Source organism: Cannabis sativa, chromosome 5 (genome assembly GCF_029168945.1).
Source record: "Cannabis sativa cultivar Pink pepper isolate KNU-18-1 chromosome 5, ASM2916894v1, whole genome shotgun sequence".
Taxonomy (NCBI): domain Eukaryota; kingdom Viridiplantae; phylum Streptophyta; class Magnoliopsida; order Rosales; family Cannabaceae; genus Cannabis; species Cannabis sativa.
In genome coordinates, this window is record NC_083605.1 from 76547001 (window position 1) to 76564979 (window position 17979).

Genomic DNA, 17979 nt, shown 5'->3' on the forward strand with positions numbered 1-17979 from the left:
TATGACCTCTAAACTTTCATGTATGTTATACTTTTCTTACTAAAATTTGAATAAAAATCCTTAAATCCAACAATTTTAAGAATTCATGAAAAAATTTTAATGATCTTAATAGTTCAAGAAACATGATTTAGTACATGTCAAAATACGAAAAATAAAAATCTTAATTAGTCAATTATTAAATGGAAATGAGCACATGTCCAAAAAAGCACAAATATGATCACATATAAAAAATATAACTTTGGACACATTGCGACATGATAATATAAATTGGTATAATATGATAAAAAAAATATGTATTAAAACACGATATAGCAAAAATAAATACGAATGAACTAGTTCAAAAAATACAACACGTGACAATTGTTAACAATAATTTTATAATTAAAAATACTAAAAAAATGTAAAACTAGTGTACATATATATTTATTTGAGTATTTATAGGTAAATATTTAAAATTTAATAATTTTATTAATTTATATATATGATTTTTATAAATATTGTTGACAATTATTTAAATATAATTGAAACTATAAAATATATATAAAAAAAAAAGTAATGTAGAAATTTGATTCTAATACGAAAATAGGCTGACTTGTTTAAGAAAAATGGGATGGCACGAACAAAGCATGTCACAAAAATATTGGGCCTACGGACCATGTTAGACCTACCCTTTAAAAATATTGGCAGAACTTGATAGGAGGACGATGTACACTCTAAGTAAAGTGAAGACGACTTAGAGTTACAATTAAATTAATGTTATTGTATTATCCGAGACGTAATATCAAATAATGAGTAAGGAAGAAAATGAAGTAGTAGTATTATTGGTCATGTTTTGTGAGTGATTGCTAATATTTTTAAAGTTGTTAATATGTTTAGGTGGACAATTTGGTAAAAAAAATTAAATGAGGTTGGACAGAAGTCGATGAATCAATAATCTCAAATTTCAATAGTTTGATTATAATTATTCTCTAAATTTTAGGGGATAGTTTTATCTCATGTGACTAGTGATAAGAATTCTACCGCCTATGATTTCGTAAAATACTATTCGATTAGATGGTAAACTATCTTGGTATTACATTGGTTCGAGAAAGTTTTGATGTCGATTGTAAATATCTACTTAATGAATTCATTAGTAATTCTAATCATTATAAGAAAAATTCGAAACTCGATTTGATACATATTAATTTTTTGAAAAAATAAAATTAATTTGCCCTAAATATAATGTTTTGTTGCATATTTTGTCCAAATATATAAATACTCTATTAAAGTTGGTAGCTGATATTCTATATTATTATTACTTTATGGGCTGATTTTGTCATCATCATCATCATCTCAAAAGCACCAAAATATAATTGGTAAGATTTTAATGCTCCATATACCAACCAAACTGAAATGTGAATGTAGAATACATGATTTTTATAACTATCTTTACAATTGAAAATTGAGCTAATATTCAAATATAATATTATTTTGTCAAATACCCATAAAGCATGCTCAAATCACATGTTGAATTATACACTCTTATTCAGGAATGGAGCTAACTTTTAAATATTGGGACTTTCCGTTATTTCAAACTTACCACTAATTATTATATTTTAATGATACACACAATAAAAGATTATTTTAAAATAATAATAATAAATGGTGTTTACATGTTAACAACCAGTGTCCTTAAAATAAAAATGTCATATCCACATTGATACAATTAAATATTAAATCTCATATAACTTAAAATACTGCTATTAGACACCAGTAGTATTCTACGATTAATTAGCGATATTTTTTTAAAATTATTTTCTTAATTATATGAGACATGATATTTAATTAGACCAGTAGCAGTATAACACCAAGAAAAATACTAGGCACCAGTAATACTTTTTTGTAATTCTCTATAACTTTATATAATAATGTTTATGAAATATCGCTGAACAATCGCAAGGCACCGTGTTATATATATGAACTTTTTTTTTTTTTTTCAATTGAACTTAATTTAAGTTTTAATTCTACATTTATTTTGTAAGAAAATATATAGCATTAATAAACTAGATTATATCTATCACCATTATTTTGTAATTATTTAAGTAAATATTCAATTTCAATATATTTACATAGTATAACTCAAATAATAGGATACATAATATTTAGAAAGCTATAAATCACTAACTAATTTTATAATTAGTCAATGTTAGATCCTAACTATCATTTAAAGTTGCTATTTAGAATTTTTATTCCCCAAACTATTACCGCTACTAAATTGTTCCAATGGTCGAAATTACATTCATGGTCCTAAATAGCCTGAGAACACAACACAAAGCTCACAAGTTTTTTTTGTGTAAAAGGAAATCATAAATTTATAAGTGAGAAAATATGACAAGATTTGGTGTCTTTCCATTGTAACAATATACATGTTGAAACTAACAACCGAAACACATGAATTAAACTAATAGAGAAGCTGTCTGAACAACCATACCGTATTTCGCTTCTTTGAGTTTATAGGAACCTTAGATTAGAAGATGAAGTCACTAAGCTGAGTAGATTCATGTTTCCTTTGAGTGTTCCGATTCACAATATAAGCATTGTCTTCAATGCCTGCGTTCAAGCAATTCATCCTGTGCCTGTTTTACCGTCACAAACAATCATCAAACATAGTTAATAATCTCTTGTTTATGCCTAACTGCACCAAAATCCTACAACAACTCACCATTCAAAGTGGTCTTCGCAGCATATAGAACCCCAAATCATCGACAACCCAGAACCTTTCCTGAAATACAGTTGGGATTTATGTCAATTATGAAGTGAAAATGTTGATCAATTATGAAGTTAATAACAACTCTTAAAATGTATCCCATATCATACCAAGTTGCAGTGTACATGTCGTAGAACTTATCAAAGGCTTTATCGAAACAATAGTGGCAAACTAAAAGCTCGTTGATGTCTGTAACCTTGCATGTTGATTTGCAGCATTTCACCTAGACGAATTAGATAACTAAATTAGATAAGGATTCAATTCAATCAGTTTCGTTGTTGTTTCTTTTAAACTCGTGAAGAGTAAATACTTACTAGACGCCTGAGCTTATGGGAATAAATTTGTCGATGAGATGTTTGTTTCTTTATATGCTCGTTCAAATGACCTGCACTGGAAATTAGCTTTATAAGTAATAAATTGCTGAGGTAATGTTTTGAGTTTATCTGCTACAGTAAGAGATATGGCATCATTCTCCCAATCTGTTAAAAGGGAATATTGTTGCTTACTCGTCACAAAAAACAGTATTACAACCGAGGCATGTCGCCAAACTTATTGAGCTGCAGCATGAGCTACACTTAGCAGAAGACAATTTTCTGCCTATCTGATGACATCTGCAGATAAAAGGTTTAAAAAAAGCGAAGCAATTTTGAGTAAACTTTGATTCAAAGTTTGGAGAATTGAAGAATTATAGTTAATATTTGACGGCTAATTTAAAGGGAGCGGTAACACACCTTTTGTACAATTCAGCAAGATCTCTGGAAAGGGAACTGGTTTTGTTTTTCCCTTGTAATGTCTACATTAAAGGCCAAACAAGGTAAGGAATGAATGAACTTAAGAGCAGGTTTCATTTTTCTGATAAATGCGTAAAGAATTACAAACCTCGTTAGATTTCATAACCAGACAGTCTTCAGCAAGGTGTCCAGGTCTTTGACATTTCCAACTAACAAAACATTTTCAGAGTTTCAGATGCAAATAATCAGGCTGTGCTTCAAAGACGAAATTCTCAGCCATTCATAAAAGAGAAGTTTGACAAGATCTTTGGATAATTGACTCATAAATACAGCACTCATAAGCATACCATTCATAAGTACAAAGGTTAGATTTTTTACTGGACCAACGATTCCGATTGAAATCCCATGTGTCCTCTTCGATCTCAGACACGGGTAAGCTAAGTTTAAGTTCGGATGAGACAGCATCAGCTCTTTGGGTCCTCAAAGGTTCCTAATGTAGTTATTTGAAGGCTTCAGAACTATGAAAGCAGTATATTTTGATTGCTAAAGTTGAATTTGTGCATTGATTACCTTTGTAACGTTACTGAATTCTAAAAGCTCGCGTTTGCACTCCATGCTACAGACATCGTCATCGGTCTATCAAAAAGTACCAACACCATTGAAGGATTATCAAACTTAATGAAATAGAAAACAGAATTATGGAAAACTTCAAACTACACACAGGTCTTTAAATTTCTACCTCATTGCATATATATTCTCCGAATTTACCACAGATTACACAAACAGGTTCTCCAGCTAAAGGAAAACGTTGTTCACTTCTGCTCTTTACTCGATCAAGTTCATTTTCATAACCTAAAAGGTCAACATTAAAGAGTTGCCATAAACATAATCATACTATTTCAATCTCATAATGGAATTCATCAACTATCTCAGATTTTCATACTCATACTAGAACAATCTAATAAACTTTACTTCATTTGTGCAAAAGAAAATTAATAATATCAGGACACTAACCAGAATTTAGTGAATCTTGTTTTTCTTCACATTCTGAAGAACTACTTTCATCACCTAAATTATCATACAAAATAACTCAAATTAAGTTAATAAAGCATGAAAATGAAAACCATAGATTACAATTACATCAAATTTCATGAATTTGAACCATTCAAATTGCAGAAAAACTTACTGCCATATGCTACCAAATTCACAAGAGCAGAAGTAGAAGTTCCCTGAAACAAAGAGAAATTAAGAAAACAAAATCAATACTTGGAACAAACCCATTAAGAAAGAAACAAGCCAATTCAAAGATAATCTCAATTACCAGAACATCAGCAGATAATTCTTCATAAGATTTTGAAGAACAAGCTTCTTTCCTGCTCACACCAATATCAAACATATTTCAATCAAAACTGTTATTTTTTTTCCTTTAAAGAAAAGAGATTAATTACCTTATCTTCTGGATATAATCATGGTGAGACATAGGTCCATTTTCATCTTCAGCTTTTTCCAAAGAAGATAATTTTGGTTGAGAGTGGCGTTTTCGTTTTTGTTGGCGTTTGTTATTGGGTTGATGATGTTGATCTTCATCTTCATGTAGCTTTTCTACGATTGATGGAGCAGCACCAGTTGCAGCGTTGTAAGCTGAATCAGACCAAAATTAGCGAAAACTGAAAACTCAATGATACTTCAATGGAGAGAGAGAGAGAGAAAGGAGATTTTACGTAGTACGTACCTTTCAAGTTTTGAAGAACAGAGTTGAGACTAAAATCTTTCCTGTAAGCAATGGAAGGGTTCTTGTAAAAATTCGATCTCGTCGCCATTGGAGAAAGCCTGAGATCGAAAATTAAAATGAACAGAAGACGAGGAAGAAGACGCTGAAGTAATGGGCCCAGCCTAGCCCAAATAATGTTATGGGCTTTTACTGGATATCAAACTTTTTTTTTAGAAAATTACCAACTTTATATTTTTGTTTTCCAATAAATTATCTTATTGTTCATAAACATGATATAATTAATAGTTAATTATGAATTTTGTTATTATAGTAATTTTTACAGTATATCTTGGTTAGAAAGAAAGGAAATTTAGACAAAGTAATTAAAATCGAACTATTTTTATATTTTTATGGATTCATTATTTTTTCACACTTACACAGATTCTGTTTTTTTTTTTAGAAATTTTTTACTTTTTTTTTTTAAATAGAAAAACAAATTTCGTATTTTTGTAAAGAAATAAAATAATGTAAAAGAAATGTAAATTCTTAAAATATGTCTTTTTTTAAAGTATTTATGAAATAGTTCCTGAAACAAATATAGTTGGTTACAATTCAAAGAAAAAAGTTTACAATTTTGCAAAAATACATTATGTATTTATATATTTGTATATAAAGTAGGGGTGAATTCGTGCATAAATGTCACATTCGTGTCGTATTGAAGTTTTAATTTATTGAAAAACTGTCAATACAAACACCGAAACACGTCCCATGACATGAAAATATTATAAAATACTCACATGAACGCGACTTCATTAAATTTCGTGTCATATCGAACCCACAAAAGTTTATGTCGTGTTGATAGGTTATAAACTAAATTGTTACTTTTAGTATCATCATGTTGTTTGGAGTTCTTAAATTTACTTTAGATCGTTAACACAAATACAATTCGTGACACAAAAAATTAATAAAACATGAGCAAATTCAAATAATTTTTGAGTTGTGTCGAACCAATCTCGAATGTGTTCATGTCAAACACGAGTGTCTTGAATTGCCACCCTTTATAAACTATAAAGGATTTAAAACAACTTCCTATATATAAAAATATGTATATTGGTATAAAGTATGACAAATTGAAATAGAGCCAGGCATTTACACCAATAAACATGGGGACAAATTGTTAAGAACTTTTGTGGTAATTTTCAACAACTATTTTGTATTTTGGACTTTAACAACAAAGATTTTCCCCAAAGGTAAAAAATAAAAGAATACTATAATATATGTAAATTTGAATATTAAATATGAGTAATAATATGCCCATCAAACACATTCCCAATAATTCTTTCAAAAAAAAAAAAAAAAACACATCCCCAATAAAATTAAATTAAACTAATTGTATCCTTCATTTTTTTTTTTTAAAAAAAAACAATTATATCCCTTGATTTCAACGTTTTCACACCATCAATCTCATATCTTGGTTACCCTCTCAACAAAAAAAAATTAATAAAAATAAATAGCTATTACAACATTTCATGTTAATGATTGCATCTATATTCAACTCACTAATTGAATCCAATGTCTCAAACAACCTCTCTAAACCACAAATCATGTTATATTTTTCAACTCAATCATTCTCAATCACTTCAAGCTTAAGGAGTGTGTATATAAATTATTATATGTTATAATAATAATGATAAGTGTAAGTAAAAGTTATCTCTTGGTTCAAGTAGAGATAGTATTTTTTTTTCTGCATGTCCATGGAATTTTAAAAAATCGAAAATCTCATAGATAGATAGAGAGGTAGGAATTTATCGAACGAACCGCACGGAATTTCAATGAATTAGATTCACAAAAATTATTAACTCACTTTTCACTACAAAGTGAAGCTTTTGGTTCTCTGATTTTTATCCCATTCTATTTTAGTAGTTTGATCGTAAAAAAATTTTGTATCTGTATTTCCGGAATATGAGTGTGTGACTTGTTAGAATTGAACCTATGAATAGTACAGAGAGCGAGTCTGTCTAGCATTAACCTCCTGTTATAATCTCTTAGTCAGAGTTGACCTTAAGTTGAAATAGATAATAAACAAAAAAAAAAAAAAATTGGCCCTTAATATAAAGATAAATGGTATTTTTTATTTGGGCCCCTAAAATGAGTGGGCCCTAAGCGCGGACTTAGCCCGCCTATACCTACTGTCTAGGGCTGGCCCTGCTCTTAGTCGATTTCCGTGCTCAAAAATACATATTAGAATATTTGTTTTTAATTTTTTTTTATTGTAGTGTTCATTATATTTACAACATCATCCTTATAAAATTTTAATTTTTTTTTAATAATTTACAATACTAAAAATACGTTTGAAGTTTTTCAACACATATGGTAAATTGGAATATTAAGAATTATATTTTCGATACTGTAAACTATTCAAAAATTTTAAAAATTTACAAAAATAATACTATAACTATAACAAATACTAAAAAAAAATATTTCAACTAAGAGGTAAATTAACACACCTCTAATAAAAATGATGATGAAATCCCACTTTCATCATAATTAATTAATGTCAAAGGCAAATGAGATGTTATTATATTATAGCCTGGCTTAGCTCTATTGGTATCCAATTCCAAGGTTTGGCTCCTTTTAAAAAAGTTAGAAATACAATTAACAATGATAATGATTACGATCATAGCCATAGGATAGGATTCTCAAGTCTCAACCTTTGACAGAACCTAAATAAGAATTAAAGACTTTTTCTTTCAATAGTGATAATACTATTACAAGACATAGAAATTTTATAATTGTCAGCGCAATTGTCATCCATACCTAACACAATAATAGAGTAAAAATACATGTAGAAAAAATACTAATAAATGAGGTTTGGAACTAAAAAGCACCCAGCTTTGACTGCAACCACTCTCTGGAAATTCTTCATTGTAATTTTCTACTGAGAAAAAAGTTCAAAAGCCAGGCTTTTTAGACAAGAGTGGAGATTGGTTACAAGGGTTGATGTGTTTTTCTTTGTTTTGTGTCCTTATTTTCTTCTGCGAAGTTTTTTCTCATACTGAGAAAAAGGTTCAAAATCCTACCTTTTCAGACAAGAGTGGAGATTGGTCACAAGAGTTCATGTGATTTTCTCTTGTGAAGAATTCTCTCATAATTTTTAACTGAGAAAAGGATTCAACTTCAAAAAAAAAAAAAAGCCTTTTTAGAAGGGGGGTTATAAAAATGGGAGGAGCTGGATGCAGTGTAGATGGGAACTTGAATGACCAGAATTTCAGCACACCTATGCCATGGATTGGATTATACATAGCAGCAGCATCAGCAGCATGCCTTGTTGCCATGGCTTTAGACATAATCAATGGTTTGCGCTATAAAAAACTCTGGTTCCCCTGCAGATTCTTCTCCATAAATGCTACTTCACTCACCTTAATAGCAGCAGCAGTGAAGCTTTCTGTGGATCTAAACACTTCCATGCCGAGCCGAGGTGACCAGCTTGCCAAGCTCAGTAGCACTGTCTTTGTCTGCACTATAATGGGTAACTCTATGCCTTCACTTGGAACCATGGGAAATGAAGAAATATTCATGAACATCGTGGCTTTAGGAATACTAGTAATTACCCTTATAGTCAATATTTGCATACAGTTAGCTACTGGGGCAATCTTTGTTTTTTGGAAAGAACATGCTTGTGTTATGTTTATCATGCTTGTTTTGCTACTGCTATTGAGTTTTTCTGCTATAACAGTTCCCACCACTAAGCATTATCTTGAATATAAGTATAGTAAGAAGTATGAATTAGTACTTAAAGAAGATTCAAGTGAGAACAACATTTCATTAGTTTGTAAACTGAGGGAGAATTTGAGCAAGTATTGGATGATGTCATATAGCTCTAGTCCACAATTTGTGATGGGAAGGTCAGTGACTTGCACTGCTTCAGGGGCATTTTGTTTATTGAGTGCTGCAATTTTGGGAGAAGCCATGGTTAGATCTTTCTTTATGCCTTGGATGTTCAAGTTTTGTGATGGTCAATCTGATTATAAATGGTCAACTACTCTAGTTCTTGTAACACAGACTATTGCTGTTGGAGTTGGTACAATTGGCCCGGCTTGCAGATGGTTATTCGCCATTCGATTCAGGTGTCCATATAGGGGAAATAAAGGCACCAAAAGGGAATTCATAGTAGAAAAATACTGGATTCAGAGACTAGAAGAGATGAAAGGATGTCCCTTAACTTCTAAAATATTTAAGCTTCAAAACAGACATAGCAGGAGAGTTGTTCATGATGCTAAAAACCGAATCTTGGACTTGTGTATAGCAATGCAGAAGGGAATTGTTTTGGTGAGTAAGTGGATTCGATTCGTTTCGATTTTCTCTGCAAGTTACATCTTATTGTGCTGTGACTTATGTAAAAGTGTGTCAAGAAGTGTTGATTCAGAACAAGATTCTCAAAGGGAAAGAAGATTGAACCTAAGCCGCTTTGTTTTGCACCTAGAAGGCGAGGAAGCACTTGTTGATCTTATGATCTCACACAATTGTGATGCTACTAAGTACTGGTTTAAGCTAGGGAGAAAACAACAACCTCAGTATCTGAAAAAACTGTTGGAGAAATCTTCACAAGGTTTTAAAGCATTGGCTTATTTCGACAGTGAAAAAGTTCCTAGCTTGGGATATGAAAGGCCTCCTAATAGTTGGGCTATGCCTGTGGTGACACTAACAAGTATTGCCTTAGCACTTCCAAATATTGATCCCAACTCAATCAGAAACTTGAGATGTGGAGTGAATGAAGGCCTTAACTATGTGACAAATGTGGAGAAATACTTAGACACAAAAGCTGATAAGACCAACATCAAGAAAGCTGCAGCAGCTACTTGGACAGAAGTTGAGCTCTACCACAAATGGCTTGGAGTTGATCTTATAAAAATGTCACTTAATCAAGAGCTAACCCCAAATGAAGTGCTTGAACAACTATCCCAAATTGCTAGGACCAAGTTTTCTGAGTATGAGAAGCTAAATGAGGCTCATTCTTGCTTAAAGGACAATCCATTGAAATGGCCTTCCAAGTTATTAGCTGCAAATTCAATGTACAGAATAACCAAATCTCTTCAGCTAAGCTACCAAAGAAGTGACCAAACATCATCAGAGAGATTATTTGAAGCTATCACAGTTATGATCTCTGATATACTTGGTGCTTGTATGACTAACTTACAAGAAGTTATAACAGTCAAGTGTTTGAGCACTGCCATAGAAAAGAGAGAAGATAGTGTAAGGCAAGCAGTTTTTGCTCTTGGAAAAGTTGAAGAGATCTTAAAGATTATAGAACACAGACAAGTTCCAAACATGGTGGAAACTCATCAGAAGAGTTGCATAGATAAGTGGCGTTTATCATACTCTGAAAAGGGGTTATGGGAATCACAGAATGACAACCTGAAATCTGCTTCAAATGATGTCTACATAACCATGGAATTGGAAGACTAGACCAAGACCATTAAAAGGGTTGTTTTTTAGTATGTACATGTACATATATATATATATATGTTGAGTAAACTGCTAGCAAAATAAAAGAGGAACGATATTACCGAATGAAGAATTCTGGGTTGAGTCGCGGACTAAGTCGCTCTCTTTAAGACGTTCGCGGCACTGCCCAGGAGTGTGCAAGCAGTCGGAAATTGCCGGTCGTCCCCAGGATAAAACAGCCCAGTCGTTGTACTGTATCGGAACCCCACTGCACTGTAGAGCACCGTCGAATACACCCAAAAATTTGATATCGCAGATGGAATTTTAATTTTATGAAAAACTGTATTTTTCTGATACGAAAAAGAGATGTTTTCTTCCCATCAGTTCAATCGCATTATATAGGCGAATGGATTGAATAAACATAACGGGAAGAATAACGTTTTCTGAAGTGGGGTGAGTTGGTCCTTTGAACGTGTCCCATTAACTGATACGACTAAGTAATCAGTTTAATTAAACACGTTTCTTAATTAAATTAATAAATAAAAAAATAATTATTTTATTAAATAATTTTTCTGTAAAAAATAATATTGTGTCACACCACACCAACCAACCCAACCCGGCTCGGATCGGACGGACGGCGCGCGCGCGCGTGTGTGGTGGGTCAAGTGTGTGTGTCCTCACCCATTCGCACAAAACTGGGTACCCCTTGGGCCCAAACCCAAATGCCAAAGTTGCACTCTTTATACCCTTGTCAATGAGGGTTCATATCCCATGTGGGACTCTTTCCAACTCACACACACTAAGACACTTATATATTTTGTTAAAATATTCACAATATTTCCAACAATCCCCCACTTGAATTTTTTAAAAAATATTTCCATCTACTAGTATCATTCAACAATAAGATTGAGCATAAACAAAGGTATCTTTCGATTTGAACCTCTGCGTAGTGAATACGATTTAGATTTTACTAGAGTGACCGTAGTCTTGAACTCTATCTCTAACATTGTACCACGCAACAACCTTTTCAAGGGTGTAATCAAAAGCCCGTGCGTTAATGGCCATGCACGTCTATCCCAGTATAGTGAACGCTCTAGAAATTTTGCCCAAAATTTCATAGGAAGCGGCCCCACTCCCACATTCACATAGGTGAGTCTATCAAGAGTACTCCCGTAGCTCGGTACTCCACTCCACTTGGAGTATAGATCTCATTAAGAGTTTCTATTAACTCAACCTTAAATCGCTTCAGGAATTCATGCTTCTCTTTTCGTATAATTATAGCATGATCTCACTTTTATCACTTCATAACTTGTTATTACCCATTGAACCTATTTCTTGGGATCTCCAATATAGGTCGGGTTGCCATTATGAGTGATTCATCAATCTAAGGGCAACAGTCCCATTCCTTTCGATGTTTTAAGGACTTTCTCTCTAGCTAAGCCTTTCGTCAAAGGATCAGCCAAGTTATCATCAGTGCGTACATGATCCATTCTAACAGCTCCTGTTGAGAGAAACTCTCTAACAGTGCTGTGCTTACGACGTATTTGTCGTCTCTTACCGTTGTAGTAACGGTTACGTACTTTTGCAATAGCCGCGTACTATCGCAATGGATCAACACAAATTTGGAATAGGTTTTTCCCATAAAGGAATCTCGGTAGCGGGCTTCTCGGCCAACCTCCGCTTCTTCACTAGCAAGATAGCGCTATCATTTCGTACTCCATTGTAGATTGAGCCTGTAATAGTCTGTTTCTTAGATTTCCATGAAACGGCTCCACCGCCTATGCTAAAAATATAGCCACCGGTTGCCTTGGAGTCATCTCGATAAAGTGTTCCGATCGGCATCCTTTGTACCCCTCAAGTACAGCTGGAAACTTTTGATAATGTAATCCAAGAGTCAATGTTCTTTTGAGGTATCTCATGACCCTCTCTATAGCATTCCAATGCTCTGCACTAGGTCTACTAGTAAACCTGCATAGTAATCCCACGACATAGGCAATGTCGGGTCTAGTACAATCAGTGGCATACCGAAGATCGCCAATGATGCTCGCATATTCGCATTGCCTTACACCATCACCGTTGTTCTTAAATAATTTTACACCGGGATCATATGGTGTACAAGCAGTGTTTACGAAGAAGTAATTATATTTCTTTAAGATCTTCTCAATGTAGTGAGATTGATCCAAAGAAATTCCCTTTTCAGTCCTAGTGATCTGTATACCAAGGATTACATTCGCTTCACCTAGATCTTTCATGTCAAAATTTTCACATAACAAAGATTTCACATTGTTCACGACATGAATATTAGATCCAAAAATTAGCAAGTCATCCACATATAAACAAATAATGGTACACACATTATTTTCAGATTTATAGTAAATGCATTTGTCACTTTCATTTACTTTAAAGCCATGTGAGATGACAAGATTATCAAATTTTTCATGCCATTGCTTAGGTGCCTGTTTCAAACCATACAAAGATTTATCTAATTTACACACTTTATGTTCTTGACCAGGAACAACAAAACCTTCAGGTTGGTCCATGTAAATCTCTTCTTCTAATTCACCATTCAAGAAAGCAGTTTTAACATCCATTTGGTGCACAACAAGATTATGAATAGCAGCAAGAGCAAAAAGCACACGAATAGATGTAATTCTAGTAACAGGTGAAAATGTATCAAAGAAATCTACATTTTCTCTTTGTCTAAACCCTTTGGCAACAAGTCGTGCCTTGTACTTTTCAACAGTACCATCGGGTCTTAATTTCTTTTTAAGAATCCACTTACAACCTATTGTCTTACAACCTGGTGGTAACACAACTAAATGCCAAGTTCCATTTGACTCAAGAGAGTCCATTTCATCATTAATAGCTTCATTCCATAAATCAGCATCTAGTGAAGTCAAGGCTTCTTGGAGGTTAGAAGGATCCTCCTCTAAAGTATATGCACAAAAATCAGAACCAAAATCTTTGGTAATTCTAGCTCTTTTACTTCTTCTAGGTTCAGTTTCTATACCCTTTTCATGCTCATTATCCCTAAAAGCAGTCATGTTACTAGATGATGCACCCCCACTATTTCTCAATTTAAATGGAAATCTATGTTCGAAAAAATCAGCATCATTAGATTCCAAAATAGTATGCGCTTTTAAATCATAAAATCTATATGCTTTACTATTAACAGCATATCCAATAAAAACACATTCATATGCTCTACTAGCCAATTTAATTCTCTTAGGATCAGGAATTCTAACATATGCCAAACAACCCCAAGTTTTAAAATATGAGATATTGGGTTGTTTATTTTTCAAACTTTCATATGGAGAAATTTTCCTTTTAGATTTAGGAACTCTATTAAGCACATAACATACAGTTAATAAAATTTCTCCCCACCAATGAGAAGCAGCACCCGAATTCAATAAAATAGCAACAACAGATTCAGTAAGAGTTCTATTTTTTCTTTCAGCTTTGCCATTCATTTCAGGTGAATAAGGTGCAGTCTTATCGTGTATGATTCCATGTGAGTTATAAAATTCAATAAACGCAGTAGAATCATATTCAGTGCCTCTATCGCTACGAAACTTCTTGATTTTTCTACTAAGTTGATTTTCAATTTCAGCCACAAAAATCTTAAACATATCAAGAGCTTCACTTTTATTTTTCATTAAATACACATAGGTAAAGTCAGAACAATCATCAATAAAAGTGATAAAGTAGCGTTTACCATTTCTAGTCAAAGTTCCATCAAGTTCACAAATATCAGAATGGATTAAATCTAGAGGCTCGGTTTCTTTTTCTAACACAGATTTATGTGGTGTTTTAGTAATCTTGGCTTGGCTACAAAATTCGCATTTTTCAAAGTCATTTAAAGATAATTTAGGAATTAGGCCTAAACTACTCATGTTCTTGATTATGCGTTTATTTACGTGACAAAGTCTAGCATGCCAAGTATTAAAAGAACACAACATATAAGCAGAAGCATTAACTTTATTGACTTGAACATTCAATTTAAACATTCCCTCAGTTGCATACCCCTTCCCCACAAATATCCCATTCTTAGTTAAAGTAAACAAATCAGCTCCTATAGTCTGAGTGAACCCCGCCTTGTTGAGAAGGTAGCCCGAGACCAAATTCTTCCTCATCTCTGGAGTGTGCATCACATCTTTTAGAATCACAGTTCTTCCAGAGGTGAAGTTCAATTCCACATTTCCAGTACCAGCAACTATAGTGGTGTGGGAGTCACCCAACAACACTTTCTGATCCTCAGTAGCAGCAACATATGTTTTAAACATATTTCTATCATAGCAGACATGGCGAGAAGCGCCGCATCTACCCACCACCCTTCGGATCCACCAATAAGGTTGATCTCTCGAAATCATAGCCGTAAAAGGCGGCTCTTGTCGGAGTTAGCACTGCGGAGCAGAACTAGGCCTGTTCTTACACTTTCGTGCCATATGACCTGGCTTGTTACAGTTGTAACACATGAACAAACCAGAGTCATTTCTATTAGGGGGTGGTTGCTGCCTGTTATTATGGTTCCTTTGATGGTTCCAATTCTGATTGTTGTTATTGGTTCGAGGTTGATTGTTGCGGTTTGGATTCGCTTTGCGATTCTGATTCTTAAAGTTTTTCCCATTGGGTTTCGTAACGAGTGGATCTTTTATTAGTGTTGTTGTTGTTTCCAACAACAAGCACCTCTTCCTTTTGGTCTTGTTTTCGAGCTTCCTCCTCAATTCGAAGACGAGTGATCAGACTTTCCAACGAAAACTCTTTTGTTTTATGCCTGAGAGTATTTTTAAAATCTTTCCACGAAGGGGGTAATTTATCAATCATAACAGCAACTTGAAATTGTTCATCAATAGTCATACCTTCAGAAAGAATTTCGTGAGCTATTTTCTGAAGCTCGTGAGACTGAGCTTCGACTGATTTATCATCGGTCATTTGAAACTTCAAGTAGCGGCTGACAGCGTATTTCTTTGTTCCCGCCTCCTCGGTGTCATATTTTTTCTGTAATGCTTCCCATATCTCCTTGGCAGATTTGTCAGAATTATAATAATCATACAAATCATCAGACAAACCATTCAAAATAAAATTCTTACACAGAAAATCATTCTCTACCCAGGAGTCCCTTTCCTTAACCTGCGATTCGTACTTCTCGACTTCATCCTTCTTCTCGGCAGGAGGTGGAGTCTCAGAAACAACTGGTTTCAAAACAGTAAGCACATACGCAACTTTTTTCATGGTCAGAAAGAACAACATCTTCTGTCTCCAACGTTTAAAGTGCAAACCCTCAAAACGAAAAGGCTTGTTAATATCAGCAGTAGAACCAGAACATTCATCGGTAGTAGTCATAGCAGAAAGAACGTCTTAAAATTGTTGAGTAAACTGCTAGCAAAATAAAAGAGGAACGATATTACCGAATGAAGAATTCTGGGTTGAGTCGCGGACTAAGTCGCTCTCTTTAAGACGTTCGCGGCACTGCCCAGGAGTGTGCAAGCAGTCGGAAATTGCCGGTCGTCCCCAGGATAAAACAGCCCAGTCGTTGTACTGTATCGGAACCCCACTGCACTGTAGAGCACCGTCGAATACACCCAAAAATTTGATATCGCAGATGGAATTTTAATTTTATGAAAAACTGTATTTTTCTGATACGAAAAAGAGATGTTTTCTTCCCATCAGTTCAATCGCATTATATAGGCGAATGGATTGAATAAACATAACGGGAAGAATAACGTTTTCTGAAGTGGGGTGAGTTGGTCCTTTGAACGTGTCCCATTAACTGATACGACTAAGTAATCAGTTTAATTAAACACGTTTCTTAATTAAATTAATAAATAAAAAAATAATTATTTTATTAAATAATTTTTCTGTAAAAAATAATATTGTGTCACACCACACCAACCAACCCAACCCGGCTCGGATCGGACGGACGGCGCGCGCGCGCGTGTGTGGTGGGTCAAGTGTGTGTGTCCTCACCCATTCGCACAAAACTGGGTACCCCTTGGGGCCCAAACCCAAATGCCAAAGTTGCACTCTTTATACCCTTGTCAATGAGGGTTCATATCCCATGTGGGACTCTTTCCAACTCACACACACTAAGACACTTATATATTTTGTTAAAATATTCACAATATTTCCAACAATATATATATAAATCTTAAAAGGGTTGTTTTGTGGTAATCTCAAAAGACAAAAATGTGTATACATTTAAAGTTTCTAACTTTGCATTTGGAACAAAATATGAAATTGAATTGGGGTTTTTATACCCTTTAACAGAAAAAATAAAAAAGACAATAACTTTAGATTACAAAATGGAAAAAAGAAAACTAATTGTCTTCGTAGTCGTCTGTTTTGTTCTTGGGCTTTCGGTAATTTTCTTCGATGTGTTTGGCGAATAAGAGAGCAGTGTCTGAGAGTTTCTTGATGTTGGGGACGTTGTAGTTTTGAGCTATGTATATTCCGAATACAGTCGCCGACATGAACGTAAAGGCACTCTTTATAATACCCATTTCTTCTTCTTCTTCAATCTCTGAATCTGATCTCTGATCTCTGCGCTTTCTTTCTTTCTTTCTATCGATTTCGATTGACTTCTTTCCCACGAGACTCTTCAAAATGAGTCCTTTTTTTTTTGTGAAAAAGGTCTTATCTTTTGTGTATCTTGCTATCTGGTCCCCAATGTTTTATTTTCTTGCAAATGGGTCTATGTATGTGTATTGACTATTGAGGTTGAGGGCCATCTTGTAAGGCTTAAGGCAAAATATAAATTAGACATTTTTGATTTATCAAGGTTTATTAAAATTTTATTAAGATTTTTATTTTTTATATTAATTTCTATTATTTTTCACATATTTTATTAATAATTATCGGAGGACTAATTTTTTTCTTCACAAACTTTAATTTATTTATAAAAATAAAAAATAAATTAATAGTCATAAAACTAATTAGAATAAAATAAATATAATTATAATGGAACATTATGATATTATATTAAATTTATTTTATATATAAGATTTCTTATTAAAAAATCATTAATTATTAATTAATAGCTATGGAAATTTAGATTTAAAATTAATTGAATTGTAACGTTCGTAGTGAATATTAATATTCAAACTAATTAATGAAGATTTTTTTTCTTTTAAAAATATATGAAATATATATTTTAATGTATATCATCCATATTATAAAAAAAAATAATGTATATTACCCTTAAAATATAGGCCTTAAATTTTGTAAACTTTAAACGATTGCTTAAGTTGTCTTATGGTTAAGTCGACCCTGAGTGTATTTTATTCTTTATATTTTGTCAGGGTGCCAATTTTGGGTATTCTTTTTTGTAAATACTATTTTAATATTTT

The 17979-nt window shown here is 33.1% G+C and overlaps 4 protein-coding genes across 4 annotated transcripts; 1 reads left to right on the top strand and 3 right to left on the bottom strand.

The window, feature by feature from the left end:
* Nucleotides 1-2222: 2222 nt before the first annotated feature.
* On the bottom strand, nt 2223-5367 carry LOC115715609 (uncharacterized). The gene is made up of 15 exons (XM_030644252.2): nt 5210-5367; nt 4926-5118; nt 4799-4850; nt 4664-4706; nt 4492-4545; nt 4217-4329; nt 4048-4113; nt 3825-3967; nt 3626-3686; nt 3478-3539; nt 3253-3357; nt 3061-3136; nt 2857-2969; nt 2702-2761; nt 2223-2615 (listed from the first exon to the last, which is right to left on the bottom strand). Exons 1-15 carry the CDS (start codon nt 5295-5297, stop codon nt 2507-2509), a joined length of 1338 nt encoding a protein of 445 aa, XP_030500112.2. The 5' UTR covers nt 5298-5367; the 3' UTR covers nt 2223-2506.
* A 2607-nt stretch (nt 5368-7974) lies between these two features.
* Nucleotides 7975-11165, top strand: LOC115717229 (uncharacterized). Its single transcript, XM_061116242.1, has one exon. The coding sequence runs from the start codon at nt 8408-8410 to the stop codon at nt 10652-10654; it is 2247 nt and encodes a 748-aa protein (XP_060972225.1). The 5' UTR covers nt 7975-8407; the 3' UTR covers nt 10655-11165.
* Nucleotides 11166-15244: 4079 nt separating this feature from the next.
* On the bottom strand, nt 15245-15976 carry LOC133038526 (uncharacterized). The gene has a single exon (XM_061116695.1). It carries the CDS (start codon nt 15974-15976, stop codon nt 15245-15247), a length of 732 nt encoding a protein of 243 aa, XP_060972678.1.
* An 836-nt stretch (nt 15977-16812) lies between these two features.
* On the bottom strand, nt 16813-17274 carry LOC115717230 (uncharacterized). Its single transcript, XM_030646202.2, has one exon. It carries the CDS (start codon nt 17131-17133, stop codon nt 16951-16953), a length of 183 nt encoding a protein of 60 aa, XP_030502062.1. The 5' UTR covers nt 17134-17274; the 3' UTR covers nt 16813-16950.
* Nucleotides 17275-17979: the final 705 nt, after the last annotated feature.